The sequence below is a fragment of the Rhincodon typus genome, chromosome 33 (assembly GCF_021869965.1).
Source record: "Rhincodon typus isolate 14 chromosome 33, sRhiTyp1.1, whole genome shotgun sequence".
In the NCBI taxonomy this organism is placed as follows: domain Eukaryota; kingdom Metazoa; phylum Chordata; class Chondrichthyes; order Orectolobiformes; family Rhincodontidae; genus Rhincodon; species Rhincodon typus.
Genome location: NC_063364.1, coordinates 794,113 through 813,539, shown reverse-complemented (window position 1 = coordinate 813,539; position 19,427 = coordinate 794,113). Strand labels below are relative to the sequence as shown.

The 19,427-nt window shown below is 42.8% G+C and overlaps 1 protein-coding gene across 1 annotated transcript in view; it reads left to right on the top strand.

Annotated features, from left to right (window-relative positions):
• Nucleotides 1-19,427, top strand: part of LOC109924055 (pleckstrin homology domain-containing family O member 1-like) — a 50,342-nt gene that overhangs the window by 29,333 nt on the left and 1,582 nt on the right. Inside the window, exons 4-6 of the mRNA XM_048615975.1 lie at nt 15,615-15,719; nt 17,580-17,678; nt 18,935-19,409. Of these exons, the coding sequence (XP_048471932.1) occupies nt 15,615-15,719; nt 17,580-17,678; nt 18,935-19,409 (679 nt within the window). The remainder of the gene's footprint in view (nt 1-15,614; nt 15,720-17,579; nt 17,679-18,934; nt 19,410-19,427) is intronic.

Below are 19,427 nucleotides of genomic sequence, written 5' to 3'. Positions count from 1 at the left end.
GATGCTGCCTGGCCTGCTGTGTTCCTCCAGCGCCACACTGTGTTATCTCTGACTCCAGCATTGGCTGTCTCTTTGCAATTCTTTGTGTTTTTTTTAATTTTGAAGCAGTTGTACAATGAATTTCCTCTTTAGTACTGCTCTGATGTTAAAATTGATATCAGTAATTATTTTGTAAAAGTCTATTATGACTGAAAAATGATTTTTAAAATTTGTACTGTCCTGTAATAGGGTAGTTTATATTTCTTTGTAGGATTTAGTTTCAAAGCTAAACCACCATCCTATTAACAAGAAACGTAATTGTATCCTTAATGGTTAATGATTTTGACATACTAATGTCATTTTTTAAAAATAGATTTGATGTCAGTAAAATAAGTTTCCAATAAATAATCCTTTCCATTATGCTTTTTAAGAGTGTAAGAGGTCCATTGAAGGTTAAAGACTTAAGGGATTTCACACTTTGGTATCAAAATTTAGATCTGAGAAAGCAATTACTTCAAACCATAAAATCATAGAAAGGTTACAGTACAGAGAAAGGCCATTCAACCCTAAATAAATTTGCTGCGTGTTCTGATCCCACTCCCAGACTTGGTCCATAGCCTTGCATGTTACAGTGCTTCAGGTCTAGATCCAGGTTCCTTTTTAAATGAGTTGAGGATTTCCATCTCAATTCCAGATATCCAAGCAGTGAATTCTGGACATCCACCACCCTCTGAGTGAGGGGGTTTTTCCTCATGTCCCCTCCATACTTTCTAGCAATCACCTTAAATCTGTGTCCTCTGGTGATTAATATCTCTGCTAGGGGATACGGGTTTTTCCTGTCCGTTCTGGACAGGCACCCACATTTTGTGGGCCTAGATTGGGTCACTACTTGGCCTCCTCCATCTAGACTTTGCTAATACCTGCAATTATAAAGCCCTGGCAATATTTTTGTAAATCACGGAAGGAAGGATATTATTAAATTGAGAGGGCTCAGAAAAGGTTTACAAGGATCTTGCTGGGACTGGAGGGTTTGTGTTATTTAGAGAGGCTGGATGGTCTGGGACTTTTCGCTGGATCATAGAAAGTTGAGGGGTGACCTTCTGGAGGTATATAGAATCATGGGGGGCACAGATAGGGTGAATAGCAAGGGTTGTCTCCTAGGGTGGGGGAGTTCAGAACTAGGGGGCATATTTTTGGGGTGAGAGGAGAAGGATTTGAGGGAGACCAGGGAGGTGATGTTTTCACACAGGATAGTTCGTGTGTGGAATAAACTGCCAGCGGAAGTGGTAGATACAGGTACAGTTACAACATTTAAGGACTTTTAGACAGGTACATGAATAGAGGTTCAGAGAGATATGGGCTGAACACAGGCAAATGGGACTGGTTTAATTTGGGAAACTTAGTCAGCATGGATGAGTTGGACCGTAGGGTCTGTTTCTGTGCTATATGATTCTATGTTGGAATTATGTCTGATTGGAATTTTCAGAAGCAGTCCGTGCTCTATGACTTGATGATTTCATAATTGGACATGAGTTTGGAAAAAATTAATTTGGAGTATGGGGCAAGTTGGACAGCCCTTTTAAAGAGCATCAGAGATTGAATAACCTCCCTTTGTCCTGTAAAGTACTGTGATTCAAAATCAAAGCAGTGGATTTTGTGCAAGATTGTAGCAGAGCAGCTTGCACAGGGTTATTGTGAAACAAAGGAGCGTTTAATGCGAGATAGTAGGAACTGCCGATGCTGGAGTCTGAGATAACAAGGTGTGGAACTGGAGGAACCCAGCAGACCAGGCAACATCAGAGGAGCAGGAAAGCTGACGTTTCGGGTCTGGACCCTTCTTTCTGAAAAGTCGGCTTTCCTGCTCCTCTGATGCTGCCTGCCCTGCTGTGTTCCTCCAGCTCCACACAGTGATTAAAGCGAGTTTTAAATCTAAACTCTCATTAAGTTTGAAAATTCAAGTTCTGAGTTCCAGCAGCAATAAGAAAGATGTTGTGAAAGGTGACAACATTGAGAAATGAAATCCATCCAGATTTGTGGGTTTGGTGTATCAAGTAACAACACAATAAAGAATAATTAAGATCAGAATTTGTCAACATCTTAAGTAAGTTGCAACAGTGTTCGAAATGTGTTTAACTCTTGATTGTAAGGAGTCTAGCTGTGAGAAGACGGTTGCAAAACTGGCGATGAGATGTCATTTGTTTTGAGCCTAAGAGATGGATTGGAGTATTTTGCAAGTCGTGAGAAGCTAGGAACTGTGGAGGAGTAGAGAGATTTATGGATCCAATGTCAGAAACTACTAAAAACAAGTGGACAGGTACAAAAAAAATTAAAAGGCTGATGGTATGCTAGTCCTTTATCCAAGATTGGCTGAAATACCAGTTGGAGGAAGTTATGTTAAGTCCTGGTTAGACTCCATCTGTATTGTATTCACTGTCCCATAGGAAGACGTATTGTAGGTTGGGCAGGAAGGTACCATGCAAATTACTTAGAATGTTACCAGAGTTAAAGGGTTAAAGCATGCAGGCTGCATAGACTAAGCTTAAGTTTCAAGATGATTAAAGGATTTAGTATGATGGATAGACAAAAGCTATTTCCTCTGGTGTACAGACCAAATCGGGCGATGTTGTCTCGGAATTAGAGCCAGGCTTATCAGGAACAAAGCACTATTTCACATATAGGGTAATAAAATCTGGAGTCCTCTCCTGAAAAATTTGTTCAGGTTGGGGTAATTTGAAATTTTCAAAACTGATTTTGGCAAGATTTCTCGCAAAGGGTATGAAAGCTCCTATGATGCTGCTTGGCCTGCTGTGTTCATCCAGCCCTGCACCTTGTTGTCTCAAAGTAAAAGGAGTTTATTTATAGATTAACAATTATCTAATAGAAATGTTGAACAAGCTTGAGCAACTGAATAGCTTCCTCCTGTTCTGAAGAAGGGTCACTGGACCCAAAATGTTAACTCTGATTTCTGTCCACAGACGTGCCAGACCTGCTGAACTTTCCCAGCTATTTCTGTTTTTGTTTTTGGCTTCCTCCTGTTCCTGGTTGTTCTGTGCTGGTTCTTTATGTTCTCATTTTGTCTGCAAAGTTTGTTTTACTGTGACTGCAGTTCACTGGCATATCAGATGCATGAGGCTGTCATATTGACTACAGCACATGCTCAGGACTGGCCATTGTTGGGTACAGGGGATTTTGTTGGAATTTGGGGGTGTTGAATGTTGAGTGGAAACCATTCCTTTTGAGAGCTAGCATAGTTTTTATTCCTTGTTAAGGTGCCAAAAGTTAAAGATCAGTGTCCCTTAATGGAGAAGAGCTTGATTTTGGTCTCAGCTGAGATAATCAGTGACTTCGACAGAGAGCCATGAACTGCATGTCAAGCATTCTTAATTACTGGGAATGTAAAGAATGAAATGGGTTTTTCCAACAATCGATAATGGCTTCATGATCATCATTAGACTCTTAGTTCCACATTTCTGTTGAATTCAAATTCCACCTTCTGCCTTGATGGGATTTGAACTTGTGTTCCTAGAACAATACCTGGGTCTCTGATTAACAGTCTAGTGATAATGTCACTGGGCTATCAACTCCATTATCTGTCTATGCTATACTCCCCATGCTTTCCCCAGAATACTTGACCAATCCATATTTCAAAACTCAGAACATAATGTCTATTCCAAACTTCCCATGCTCTCTTCACATCCCTTGACACATTTTGTGACCAGCAATTTTTTTTTTACAAATGTGTTTGTTGTCTTGGCCTCCACCACCATAACTGGTGATAAATTTCCCAGGGTGACCACAATCTCAGTAAGAAAATTTCTCCTCAACTCAACTGGATGCTCTACCCTGTGACCCCTTGTTCTAGACTCTCCTGTCCCCTCCACACACCCCACCCACAGTCCCCAAAACAAACCTAGTTAGACCATGTTAGACCCATTCAACCCATTCCATCAATCTGTAGACATGTTTTGGCACAGAAGGAAGCCGATCAGCTAAACGTGTCTTTGCAAAGTAAACTAGTTGCCTATTCTATTCCCATTTTCCAGCACACGGTCTGTAGCCTGGCAGATTACAGTGCTTCACGTGATCCTGGTTCCGTCCAGATATACTCAGAGTTTCCACCTCAAACACCAAACTATACAAAGAATTCCAGGCACCCTCCGCCCTCTGGATGTAAAAACATTTACATCCTTAATGACTTAATGACTACTGCCCAATAGCTCTGACTTCAATAATCATGAAGTGCAGTTGCAGACATTCTTGCCGAGCCGGTGTGTTTGATTGCAGATGTTTCGTCACCCTATTAGGTGACAGACTAGGCGGCACGGTGACACAGTGGTTAGCACTGCTGCCTCACAGCACCAGGTGTTGAGTTCCCTTTTAGGAGATTCCTTCGCACTTGATACAAATGCAATATGCCAACTTCTGTGAAAAGCCACAGTTTATTTAAGCAAGTACAAGCTTTGGAGGATCACTTAACAATCTTCGCAGGGCTTGAGGAGGCGTGTCAAGCGATGCTCTCTGTAAGGGAACCGTCCTCCCTTTATATAGGTTTTTACAGCACAGTCAGACGTGCATACAAGATACAATTTTTTTTCTTCCCCATAATCACGTAACTTAATCATCTAACAGTAAAACAAAGGTTAGCTGCCGAAAAACAATGTGTAAGACGAGGTATTTCCTTATCCTTTTAGCATTTACAGAGAGCAGAGTATAATTAGATTATCACCTTTTGTCTGCGAGATCTTTTTAGCCTTAGTTCAACGTTTACAGAGAGCAGAGTATAATTAGATTACCCCATTTTGTCTGCGAGACAAGCGCACCCACGAAGCACCTAATTTCTTATATGTCAGCAGAACAGATATTAACCCTTTAACATTTCACAGGGACCCAGGTTTGCTTCCACCCTTGGGCGACAATCTGTGTGGAGTTTGCACATTCTCCCTGTGTCGGCGTGTGTTTCCTCCGGGCGCTCCGGTTTCCTCCTGCAGTCCAAAGAGGTGCAGGTTAGGTGGATTGGCCATGGTGAATTGCCCATAGTGTCCAGGGATGTGTAGATTTGTTGGGTTATAGGGGGATGGCTCTGGGTGGGATGCTCTGAGGGTCGGTGTGGACTTGTTGGGCCGAAGGGCCTGATTCCACACTGTAGTGATTCTATGATCATCAGTGCACCTCCACTGAAGCGTTGGTGTTCTGTCCTGCTTGTTATTCACATGCCTCGGTTTGCTGGGGTGGTTGGTATTAACACTGTTTTTCAGTGGTTTGTATATCGTGTCCAGTTCAATGTGCTTGTTGATGGAATTCTGGTTGGAATGCCAGGCCTCCAGGATTCCCTGGCATGTCTCTGTTTGGCTTGTGCTATTATGGATGTGTTGTCCCCGTCGAATTTGTGTCCTTCGTCCGTGTGTATCGAGACCAGTGTGAATTGATCGTGCCTCTTGGTGGCTGGTTGGCATTTGTGTAGCCTTATTCCCGAAGATACACAAGCCAGGGGTCCCCCTCAGACCCATTGGCTCACTACCTGGCTCACCAACATATAGACTGGCCAAAGAACCACAACGGAAACTGTAATACTTAGTTGACAACACTACCCACCCCATCCACTCCTCCCAAGAATTCCTCAACATCATCAAAGACACCAGAATAGAAGAGGACAAGATAATTGTATCCTTTGATGTAACAGCACTACTTACATCCATAAACAATGACGTAGCCAAAGAGACAATTGCCACACTGCTGGATGAATCCAGAAGACAGGCATCCCACAACACCGACAGCATCAACAAGGACAGCACCCTGAAACTGCTGGATCTGTGCCTCACAAACCACTTCACCTTCAACGACTGTATATTTAAACAAATCAATGAAACACCAATGGGATCCCCGATATCAGGACTGCTAGGTGAAGCGGTAATGCATAGATTAACAGACAGCATTCCCCATTATCCAACCCAGACTCTGGGTCTGCTATGTAGATGACACCTTCGTGATTATCAAACGCACAACTAGAAGAAACCCACCGAAACATAAACAACATCCTCACCGGAATAAAATTCACAAAAGAAGAAGAGAACAACAACTGCCTACCCTTCCTGGACATAATGGTTGAACGTAAGAACAACGGGATCTCCAGACTAGCGTATACAGAAAGACCACACATACGGACCAGGTACTTAATTACACCAGCAACCACCCCAACACCCATAAACGGAGCTGCATCAGGGCATTATTCAAGTGAGCCACAACACGCTGCAGCAACCTGGAATTGCACAAAGCAGAACAGGAGCACTTGTAGAAAGTTTTTAAAAGGAGCGAATACCCAAAAAGCACAATCCGCCATTACCTCCATGACAGACCACAGCAGGAAGACACAACACAGCAAGACACGCTAGTCACCCTGTTGTACATCAGAGACATATCAGAGATGACCACAACACTACTCAGACCCCTAAGTATCAGGGTAACCCACAAACCAACAACCACACTGCGACAACTACTGACAAACGTAATGGACCCCATACCCACAACCAATAAAACTAATGTAATAGTCAAAATACCATGCAAGGACTGTGAGAAACATTACATAGGCCAAACTGGAAGAAAACTGGCTATAAGGATATACAAACACCAACTAGCCACAACGAACACAACCAATTCTCACTGCTCTCAATACACATGGACAAAGAAGGATACGAATTCGACCGGGACAACACATCCATAATAGCACAAGCTAAACAGATACACCAGGGAATTCCTGGAGGCCTGGCATTCCAACCAGAACTCCATAAATAAGCACACTGAACAGGATCCAATATACAAACCACTGAAGAACAGAACCGGAAGTAATACCAACCACCCCAGCAAACCAAGGCATATAAATAACAAGTGGGACAGAACGCCAACACTTCAGTGGCGGTGCACTGACGATGTTACCTAGCAGGGTGATGAAATGTTTGCAACCAAACCCACCGGCTCGGCGAGCATGTCTACAACCTCATCGAGCTACAAATCTTCTTGAAAACTTTTAAGTCATAAAGTGCTTCGAGAGACTGGTCATGGCCCACATCAACACCAGTCTCCCAACTTGCCTCAATCCCCTACTGTTTGCCTACAGACATAACAGGTCCACAGAGGATGCCATATCCCTAGCCCTGTACTCGTCCCTGGAACATCTGGACAATGAAGACATCTACGTCAGACTCCTGCTCATTGACTACAGCTCCACCTTCAACACCATTATCCCCTTCAGACTGATCTCAAAACTGTGTGACCTTGGTCTTGGCTCCACTGTCTGCAACTGGATCCTCAGCTTTCTGACCAATAGGCTGCAATCAGTGAGGATAGGTAACTGCACCTCCTCCACAATAGCACTCAACTTTGGAGCCCCCCAAGGATGCGTCCTCAGCCCCCTCCTGTACTCTGTATACATATACAACTGCGTTGCCAAATTCCAAACGAATGCCATCTACCGGTTCACTGATGACACCACCATAGTGGGTATCTAACAATGATGATTCAATATACAGAATGGACATAGAGGGCTTGGTGACGTGGTGCAACGAGAACAACCTTTCTCTCAATGTCGACAGAACTAAAGAACTGATCATCGACTTCAGAAAGAAAGGAGGAGAACACACCCCCATCTACATCAACGGAACTGAGGTTGAGAGGATGAAGAGCATCAAGTTCCTCGGAGTGATGATAACTGACAACATGTCCTGGCCTTCCCATGTAAATGCGACAGTCAAGAAGGTACAACAACGCCTCTTCTTCCTCAGGCGGGTCAGGAAATTTGGCATGTCCATAAGGTCCCTCACCAACTTCTACAGATGCACCATTGAAAGCGTACTGTCTGGATGCATAACGGCCTGGTATAGCAACTGCTCTGCCCAGGACAGTAAGAAACTACAGAAGGTGGTGTGCACAGCCCAGACCATCATGGAAGCCAATGTTCCATCCATGGACTCTATTTACGCGGCTCGCTGTCGCAGAAAGGCGGCTGACATCATCAAAGACCCATTGCACCCCAGTAATGACCTCCTAGAACGTCTTCCATCAGGTACAGAAGCCTGAACACATGCACATGCAGGTTCAGGAACGGCTTCTTTCCAGTTGTTTTCAGACTGTTGAATGGACCCCAGCCTCAAATAATGTAACCTGAATGCCTGTAAGTCTTTTGTGATCTGTACATCCTTTGCTTACTGTAATCCGCCTGTACCGCTCATAAACAAAGCTGTATTTCAGAACTTGTGACAATAAAATCAAAATCAAAATCAAAATCAAATCGTTTCCCTCTAATCCTTCTACCATTCACCTTAAATCTGTGCCTCTGGTAATTGGCCTCTCCACTGGGGGAATCTGGTCTTCCCTGTCCACTCTATCCAAGCCCCTCATTAAATTGTACCTTCATTAAGTAACCCCTCACCCTCATCTTTTCTAAGGAAAACAACTCTAATCTATTCAATCATTCCATATAAGCTGCAGATTTCAAACCCTGGCAGCATTCTGTAAATCCCCTCTGTACTTACCCTGGAACAATTACATTTTTCCTGTAATGTGGTGACAAGGACTGTACACAGCATTGCAGCTATGACCTAACCAATGTCTTATGGTGTTCCAGTTTCCATGCTTTTTTATTCAGTACTGTGTTGAATGAAGGAAAGCATCCCATATGCCTTCTCTACCACATTATCTACTTGTCCTGTCACTTTCAGGGATCTGTGGACGTATATTCTTAAAGTCTGTCACTTCCTCTACCCCATCTGAATGCTTTCCTATTTCCATGTAAACAAGATGTGGAGGTGCCGGTGTTGGACTGAAGTGGACAAAGTCAAAATTCACACGATACCAGGTTATAGTCCAGCAGGTTTATTTGAAATCATAAGCTTTTGGAGCACTGCACCTTCATCAGGCGAAGTCTGTTGCAAACCTATTTCACCTGACAAAGGGGCAGTGCTTCAAAAGCTTGTGATTTCAAATAAACCTGTTGGACTGTAACCTGGAGTCATGTGACTTTTGACCATGTAAACCAATGTAATTGATTAACACATCTGTAGAACATTATTTTCTACTAGTATGTATTGTCTCATCAATCCCTCAATTTCTCTGAAGAAATAAAGCCTGAGTAGACTGCAGAAAAACCTGAGACATAAGCCCACTTTTAATGTTGATGCGATGTTAGGTTTGTAGACCATATGTCCCAATGCCAGGCAGATGGTATCAAATGGCACACCCTTGCGATTGTTTACGATAGGCAGAGTACGTCACCAATCCATATTTCAAAACTGTGAACATAATGTCTAACATTAGATGCGATTCCATAATTCAGTAGTACATGCTGAACAACCTTGATCGTGCTTAGAATTATATAACAACCAATATAAGGTTGTGAGTTGGGGTTTGCAACAGACTCACTTATGCTTGCCAGAAGTTACAAATATTTGTCTGCAGGAACCTGTCCTCTGCAGGGAAGAGGAGCATGTTGTGGGGAGGCGATGGCCTAGTGGTATTATCGCTGAAATGTTAATCCAGAGACCTAGATAATGTTCTGGGGACCTGGGTTCGAATCCTGCCATGGCAGATGGTGGAATTTGAATTCAATAAATATTTGGAATTAAGAGTCTAATGATGACGATGAATCCATCGTCGATTGTCCGAAAAACCCATCTGGTGCACTAATGCCTTTTAGGGAAGGAAGCTGCCATCCTTACCTGGTCTGGCCGACATGTGACTCTAGACCCACAGCAATGTGGTTGACTCTTAACTGCCCTCTGGGCAATTAAGGATGGGCAATAAATGCTGCCGAGCCAGTGACGCCCTCATGCTGTGAACGAATAAGGGTATTGTGCCTTTCCTGAATTAAACAAAGCTTGGAGGATTATAGTTTCCTGGTGCAGTCTCAATGGCAATGTCTCAACTGATCAGTTGACTTTCTACTCAGTCAACACTCACAGTATGAATTGTTGCTGTCTTTAAGATATAGTTTCTTGTGCCTGTCCGGATGAATGCAAGATGAAAAGCTTTGACAGTGTGTTATTTTTCCACAGCAATGTTGAAAGATTGGCTAACAAACAGGGAGGCAAGAATGGGAATAGATGTGTCATTTTTGAGTTAAAACTAGTCCAATGCAGAAAGAACAATTGCTAGGCCTCAGCTATTTACAATCTATGTTAATGACTTAGGCAAAGACACCAAAAGTGGCAATGTAAGCAGTGAAGAGGCTACAAAGACATTGCACACTGATAAAGGCAGTTAAATGAGTAGGCAACAAAATGGCAGAATTAGTATAACATGGGGGCAGTGTGAGGTTATTCCCTTTTTTTATAAGAATTAAAAAGTGGAAAAATATTAAATGACTTGGAACTTGCAGATATTTTTGAACCAACCTGTTCAGAGATGTTGTTACATGGCTCTGAAGCAAATGGGATTCGAACCCTAGCCTCCTTTTTGGTACTTTAATGTGATGTGGACATTGCTGGCTAGGCCAGCATTTATTGGCCATTCCTAATTGCCCTTGAGAAGCCTCATTTTTGGACTGCTTCAGTCCACATGATGTAGGGTCCTAATCCTATTAGGAAGAAAGTTCAACGATTTTGACCTAGTGACAGTGAAGGGATTGCAGTACAGTTCCAAGTCAAATGATGTGTCATTTGGATGGGAACTTGCAGTTAGTAGTGTTCTCTTGCTTCTGCTGCCCTTATCCTCCAAGGTGCTGGAGGTTGCAAGTTTGGAAGATGGCAGAAGAGTTTGATGAATTGTTGTGGTGCATCTTGTTGATGCACACTGCTGCCACTATGCATCTGTGGCAGGGAAAGTGAATATTGAGGGTAGTGGATGGGATGCCAATCAAGCAGGCTGCTTTCTCCTGAATGGTGATGAACTTCTTGGGTGTTGTCAGAGCTGCACTTACTGAATAATTGGAGGGTTCCTTCACACTCCTGACTTGTGCTGTGTGAATAGTGGACAGGCTTTCGGAAGACAGAAAGTGGGTTCCTCACTGCAGCCTCTGATCTGTTCTCGTAGCCACAGTTCTATTTTTGGGCAATGATAACACCCAGGATATTGATGGTGAAGGATTCAGTGATGGTAATGCTAGTGAATGACAACAGGAGATACTTACATTCTCTCTTGCTGTATAAAGTCATTGCCTGGCACTTGTGTTGCCACACATTAGCCCAAGCAGAATGTTGTCCAGGTCTTACTGCATTTGGACCAGGACTGCTTCAGTATCTGAGAAGTAACAAATAGTACTGAACAACGTTCCCTCTAAGCTGCACGGTAACAAAGCCACTTGGAAGTCTATAGGTGCCGATTGGTGTGCTGATGCATTGACTTCCATTTGAGGAAGTCACTGCCACGCATGCAGCAGCAGGAAAAGTTAAAGGGAACATAGACACTTAACACTGTGCAATCATCAACAAACATTCCCACATCTGACTTTATGATTAATGGAAGATCATCGATGAAGAAGCTGAAGATGGTGAGACCTGGGACAGTACTCTGAGGAGCACCTGCAGCAATGCCTCAGGACTGAGATGCTTGGTCTTCAATGACCGTGATTAGCTATATCTGACTGTAACCAGCAGAGTGTTTTTCTGATTTCTGTTGGCTTCAGTTTTGTTGAATCTCCTTATTGCCACAGTCAGTCACATTTTGCCTTGATATTCAGAGCATTTTCTCTCACTTCACCACTCAAGTTCAGGTCTTTTTCCCATATTTGGAGCAAAGCTGTTAAAAGGGCAGGAACTCAGTAGCCCTGGCAGAAATCAAACTGAGCATCGTTGAGCAGGTTATTGCTGATAATGCTGCTTGTTAGGACTACTGACAACAGCATCCATGACTTTACTGATGATTGAAATTAGATTGATGGGGTAGTAATGGATTTGCCCTGCTTTTTGTGGACAGGGCACATCTGGGCATCTTTTCACATTGTCAAGTAGATGCCAGATTTGTAGCTGTACTGAAACAGTTTGGCCCAGAGCATGGCTGGTTCTGGAATGCTATTCTTCAGAAGTGCAGCTGCATTGTTGTCACAGCTTGTAACCTTTGCAGCATCCAGTGCCTTCAACTGTTTCTTAAGTGAATCAAATCATGAAAGAAGACTGACATTTGTGAGGCTTTTCTGGCTGAAGGTGGTTGCAAATGCCTCAGCTTATCTTTTGCACTGAAATGCTGGGCTTCCCCATCATTGAGGTTGGGGATATTTACAGAGCCTCCACCTTGTGTTAGTTTTTAATTTCCCACCACCAATCACAACTGGATGTGGCAGTACCAATGTTGCCCCTAAGCTGCACAGCTACGCAACTGACATGCGCAAAGCTTCCCAATTGGCATATTGACACATAGCTTCTACTTGCGGAAACTGTTGCTGTGCATAGACCTTGGAGGTACGTGCAGTGGCATGAAAAGTTTGAAGGAGTATTGGGCCGGACTGCAGAACCTGATCAGATCCATTGGTTGTGGGATCATATAACCTTGTTCATTGCAGGCAGCTTTCACTGCTTGGAATGCAAGGTTTTTTCTTCACTAACTTAAGACCTCACTTTTAAGTGTGCCTAGTGCTGCTCCTGGCATGCTGTCCTACAATCTCCATTGAACCAAGGTTGATTCACCTGGCTTCATGGCCATTGTAGAGATAGGGACATGTCAGGACATAAGGTTACACATTGTTGTTGGATACAATTCTGCTGTTGCTGATGGCACATTGCTGGATGGCCAGTTTTGAGTTACCAAATCTTTTCAAAATCTATTTCATTTAGGCAACGGAGGCTATACTCAAAATGAAGGTAGAACTTGATCTCCACAAGGATTGGGCAATAGTTAATCTCATTAGTATTGTAATGGACAGATGCATCTACAGCAGGTAGATAGGTGAGGACCAGGTCAAGTAGCATTTTTCCTTCTCATTTATTCACTCGCTACTTGCCACAACCCCAATCTTGCATCTCTGTTTTTAGGGACTTAATCAGCTCTGTCGGTAGTGGTACTACTAATCCACTTATGGTGATAGAGATTGAAGCACCACTTCTGGAATTCACTCTATTTTCTTGCCACTGTCATCCAAATTGCTGTTCATTAAAGAAATGATTTGTTAGCTGGATGGGGTTAAAATGGTAAGTGGTGATCAGCAAGAGGTTTCCTTTGCCATGTTTGACTTGATACCATGAGACTCCATGGGGTCCAGAGTCAAAGTTGAGGACAGCCAGGGCAATCTTTTACCAAATGTAACACTCTACTGCTATCTCTGGGTGATCTGACCCGCTGGTGGAGCAGAGCATACCCTGGGATTGTTATAGTGGTATCTCTGGCATTGTGTCATTCACAGAGTATGATCGAGTAGTCCGTGGGACATGTCCAAATTTTGGCCTTAGCCCCCAAGCAGGTGGACTTTGGAGAGGATTGGAGTACAAGAATAAAGTCATCATTCTACAGTTTTACAGGATTCTGAAGAACCATTGGCAGACTAGACACTAAAATGTTGCTTTCCTGTCCAGGAGCCTAGAACGTAGGGGCAGAGTGTCAGGATAAGAGGCCATTCATTTAGTACTGAGATAACGAGAAATCTCTTTGCTTTAAGGGTGTCAATGTTTGGAATTCTCTACCCCAAAGGATGTTGAATGCTCCATCATTGAATATACTTAAAGCTTAGAAGGACGGATCTTTGCTGTTTCATGGAATCCAGGGGGATAGAAAGTGGACAGGAAAGTGAAATGAAGAACATAAGAACTGAGAGGAGAAGTGGGTTATTCAGCCACTCGAAGCGGCCATAACATTCAACGTGCCACCCTAACGGTTGCCTCAAGTCCACTTTTCCTACCTGTCCCCATAGACTTTTGCCCTTGTAGATTGAAAATCTATCTAATTTAGCCTTGAATTATATTCAATGATCCATTATCCACTGCTCTTGGGTAAAGAATTCCTGAGATTAACAACCTTCTGAAAGAAGAAATTCCTGCTTGTCTTCATTTTAAATGGGAGAACCCCTATTTTGATGTTCCCTGGTTCTAGATTCCCCCATGAAAAGGAAACATCTCCCAACAGTGCCTCAAAATTGTCCAGCAATAAGCACTGAAAAGGAACAGCTGATACACAGAACTAAAAGGAACAAAGAGAATATGGAATACTTACCAGCAGGGTAGTTTCAAAGGGAAATGAAAGAGGAATAGTGTTACAGGCTGTGGGTTGAGCAAGGAAGTTGTAGCAATATAGGTTTCAGTGCAAAGGTTTGACTAGTTTTGTGTTGCTAGTTGGCAAATTAGAAATATCACTGAAGAAAGCGGTGGAAAGTCTAGGGAAGCTAGAGGCAAGCCAATGCGGAACAAAATCTCACCCCTCCACCCAACACACACTCACACGCACTGTACCCACACACACACATATACACACACAAACTTTCTCTCTCTTTCTGTCTCTACATACACACTCTCTCCTTCTCCTTTTAGACCTTGGAACAGAAGAAGGGATAAATCGGAGATGGATATGATTAGACTCCTTGTCAAAGCAGGAGAGGCCATTGCACATCCTTGATTAGCTGTGAATTCTTGAAAGTTAGAAAGGAAAATGAAAGGTTTTGAGCTGCTACCAGATGAATGGTTTCATAAAAAGTGCTGCACCTCAAGAAATCTGAAATGAAACAGAATGCTGGAACACAGCACGTCTGTCTGCATCTGGGAACAGTAAAGAAACTGATGCTATAGCTGTGACCCTTTCACCAAAACTGAATAAAATTATAGGTAAATGATCTTTTAAAAGTAACAAAACAAGAAGAATGAAGGGTCAAACAGATAAGACATTGGTTCTAATTCAGCTTTGTGTACTCGTGTTTCAATACTCCTTTCCCTGTTTCTTTATGTTATAAACAGCCAGTCCAGCTGAGTGCCTGGTGGAGTCGGGTCTGACTGACCATGTGCCCGGTGGAGTCGGGCTACACTGACCGCGTGCCCCGGTGGAGTCGGGTCCGACTGACCGCGTGCCCCGGTGGAGTCGGGTCCGACTGACCGCGTGCCCCGGTGGAGTCGGGCTGCATTGAGTATATAGCCTGTGCAGTTAGCCTGACGATTGGATTTATTTCCTATCTACGTGCTACCCTTAGGTGGCGTAATGCAAAGATTTGTCTGCACTAACGGTCACCAGTTCTATCTTGGCAGCACTCCTGCACACACTCCCTTCTTGTCCAGAATCAAATACTTGATGAGTGCAAGTTTTCTCCATTTATATATCGGGAAAATCAAAACCATTATTTTCAATCCGTGCTCCAAACACCATTTGTTAGCTATTGAATCCAAACTTGGCAACATTCTGAGACTAGGTTAATCTGTTGGCAACCTTGGTTTCAGATTTGATCCTGAAGTGAGCTTCCAATCACCAAGAAGACCAGTTTTATAATATTGCCCCATTTCATGCCTGTTTCAGCTCATTGGCCAAAATCTTCATCTATTCCTTCGTGACCTTTGTACTCAATTATTCCATCGTGGCTCTTAATCTCACTACTCATTTCCCGCTACTAGAACTGTCTGGTCATGTAATGTCTGTGACTAACCCCTGGAATCTACATCTGGAGTTAAAACCAAGGTAGGGTAGTTGAAGGTAGGAAGAAGGACTGGTGCATTAACTGAGATGCTCCAATTCTTGTGTTGCAGGTACCTGAACTAAAATTTCAAATTAATGATGCTGAGGAAAAGGATTCGTGGCTCAGTGCCCTGAATGAAGCCATTGGAGAAGCAAATAATAAAGAGTTTGATCAGGTGATTGTTCTCATTTTCATTCGTTAGTCTACACTGTTCAGTTAAAGGTCAGGTAGTTTAATATCAGTTATATTAAGATACAGTTTTAGGTATCAACAGACTCTTGGATAGGTTTGAGTTAACCAAGGGTAAATCTAGATTTGTAAAATGCAGATCATGCTTGACTAATCTCATTGAATATTTTGATGAAGCAACAGAAAATGTTGATCAAGGAAGGGCAGTGGATGTTTTCATTTGACAAAGTTCCAAAATAAAAAGCTGGTTCACAAAACTGAAGTTGATGGAATGGGAGGATCAGTGGCAACTTGGATTAAAAGAAAAATGGCTTAGAAAGCAAGAATTGAGTCATGGCAGTTGGCTGTGTTTTAGACTGGAGGATAGTGCACACTTGTGTACCCCAAGGGTAAGTGCTAGAACCACTGCTTTTCTTGCTATATATAATTGATTGCATATTGGACTAAGGAGTAGGATATCTAAAATTTGTCAGTGATGCCAAGCTTGGAGTGTAGCTGACAGTGTGGGTGACATGAGTCAACTGCAACAGGATATAGAGAGGTTAGAGATAGGGCAGACAAGTGGCGAATGGAATTCAAAGAGGCACAGTATGAGGTGAGGCATTTTGGCAGAAGCAATTGAAAGAGGCAATGTAGGCTTAATGGCACAGTTCTAACAGGAACAGAGAAACCTCAGCATCAATGTGCATTGCCCTTTGAAGGTGAGAGGACTATTGAGAGAAGGTTAATAAAGCCTGTGGGCTCTTCAGCAACTTAAATATAAAAGGAATTGAGATGAAAAGCGGGGATGTTGTACAAAGCTTTATAAAGCTCTGGTTAGGCCACAGCGAGAGTATTGCATCCTGTTCTGGTCACCACATTTTAGGAAGGGTATATGGATTCTTAAGAGGATGCAGAGGAAAATTACCAGAATGGCTCCCGCAACATAGGATTTTAGCTAGAAAGAAAGGACGAGAAGCTGAGATTGTTCCCCTTGGAACCAAAAAGATTGAGATAAGATTTGATCAACTTGTACAAGATTAGGATTAAGATAGACAAGGAAGGACGATTACTACTAGGTGATGGTACAAGCATCAGGAGGTACAGGCTTAAGATTTTGAGCAATGGTGGCAGTTGGGGAATGTGAGGAAGAACCTTTTTACATGGTGATTGGTAATGACCCAGAGCTTGTTGCCTACAAAAGCGGCAGAAACAGAAATAATCAATGATTTCAAAAGAAAATTGAATGGATGCTATATATCATACCTACATGGCAGCCAACTCTTGGTTGACAACATAATGCTTAAGAACTCAGTGTAAGATGATGTCACTGACTAACCCAAAATTGTTATAGACTTCATGAGTGACAGCAACCTATGAGAGTGGAGCATGACAGCATGATGTGATTCCAACTTCATGGCTTGTTTATATATAGATGACGTGCCATTAATATGTAATTTTGAAGCTGCTGCTGTCTACTTAACAGTCAATTAAAGTTTGGAATCCATGTACAACAAAGAAAACTTTGAATCCCATGGTGAAAGTTATCACTACTGATTCACCATATTCCCATGGAGCTGCATTTCATTGGCTGCTGTTAAATCCCTGATTTGACCCTTTTTTTTGATGAAAGACACCCAATATTTTCAATACTTTGTGCAGTGAAGAATCATAAACCAAAAGATGCTCTGATGCCTAAAGCATGACAATACATGGAGTCTTAATTGGATTTTCTTTGTTTTGATTCCTGTAACAAGAAGTGGATCAAATATCACATCTGTCTGTTAGTTCTGCCAGCGTCCTGAATGTTTTATTGCAATGTAAATCAATATGATGGTTAGTTGTTAAGCAGTGTTTTTGTGTCTAGGTTACAGTGGATGAAAAGTGTTCTCTGGATCACTTAACACGTAACAGAGCAAAAATAAACCACACCCGAAGACCACCAACCAGACAACATCGGAAAGAAGTAAGTCATTAGACAGCAGTTTTAAAATTAGATATCTGCATGTTTAAACCTGTAGCCAGAGCTAAGTCCATCATACTTGGGAATGTGGGCAGTGAGAGAGCCACGGGCTTCTCTTAGGACTGTGAGAACATGTACAGGAAAGAAATTTATATAATTGGTCAGAAATCATATGCTCTATCCCTGTTCCTCCAATGAGTAAAAGTAAGTTAGCATTTCCTTTCCATTTATAAGATGTGGTCATAGCTTATCGAAAAGGGGATTGAGGTCGCAAGTAGTGGTTTACTATAGTTTATTAAGGATCAATAGTTTAAATACGATCCATAAGTTAAATATAACAAAAAAGTTATATGACCATTAGGTTAACGTAGGTTTTTTTTACCACTCCCAAATAAGATGAAAGGATAGATGGTGGTGTCGGTCTCTTCTGTTCTTCATGTTCTCAATCAATCCAAAGTGTTGGCTGATGCCAGCACAGTTCACTTAGGCTCTCCTTTGTCTCCTGTTTTCAAACGTCTCCCAAAGGATGGGGATGAATTTTATTTTCAGTTTTAATTTAGTTTTGTCGATGTATTCATGTAAGTGCCCCACCATTTGTGGTTTCCTTGACTTCTATCTCAAAAGATCCTTCTCTTCTTGGCAATAATTTTGCTGCCATTTGTGCCACATTATGTGCTGTGGGAAGGCATCTAGTAAGAGTCAAAACTATTCTAGTCTCTGAGAGTTGAGTGCCTTTCACACTGGTGTCTGGGAAGTGCTGTATGACCTCTGACAGATGCAATTTGATTTCTCAGCGGTGTTTGGTTCCTGGAACCATAGCTGGAAAGTTAACTGGTCAAGCAGTTACCTTTGGGAGGGAATTGGCTGTAACTGTTACCAGTGAATGAAATTGTGTGTTAACAGTTAGTGTTACTCATTCAATTCTTGTATATTATACCTTATCCTAATGTAGAGCTTGGAGCCTCTGCACCCTCCATGAGTATGTGACTATGGGGAAATTTAGCTGTCAGTGTCTGCCCAGTGCTAGCTTCTGTTCGATAGTGTATTGACTTTATTGCTGCTATGAAACACCATGAAAAACTGAGGTCAGGTAGCACCTGTCAATCTACACCTGAAACACCAACTCCTCTGCTGTCACCACAGATGCTACTTTACCTTTTCCTTTTGTGGCTGCGCAGCTTTTATTTTGTTGCTGATAGTTTTGTTGTACTGATCTCTCACAAGATGAAAGGTGTTTAAAGATTATTTTTATATCCTAGGTAGCCAGTGCTGTGTCCAGTGGAATACAGAGACTAGAACTTGGAGCTCAGACTCTTATTATTGAAAAATCGACAGATGAAGCACAATTGAAGGAAAAAGCCAGCAACCAAGTCAACAAGAACAGGCCTGTCCTTATGCCCAAAGCCAGACACACCAATGCAAAAAGCAATGATGGATTAGAAATGAAGAAAGAAGGTCCAGTGACTGAGGAGGGAGAAGGACCATCAACCCAGGAGCCATTGGACCAAGCCGGAGAAGGTCCACTGGCTGAGAAGGAAGAGGGTCCACCAGCCGAGAAGGGAGCGGGTCCACCGGCCGAGAAGGGAGCGGGTCCACCGGCCGAGAAGGGAGCGGGTCCACCGGCCGAGAAGGGAGCGGGTCCACCGGCCGAGGTGGGAGAGGGTCCACCAGCCAAGGAGGGAGAGAGTCTACCGACCAAGAAGGAAGAGGGTCCTCCGGCCGAGCAGGGAGAGGGTCCTCCGGCCGAGCAGG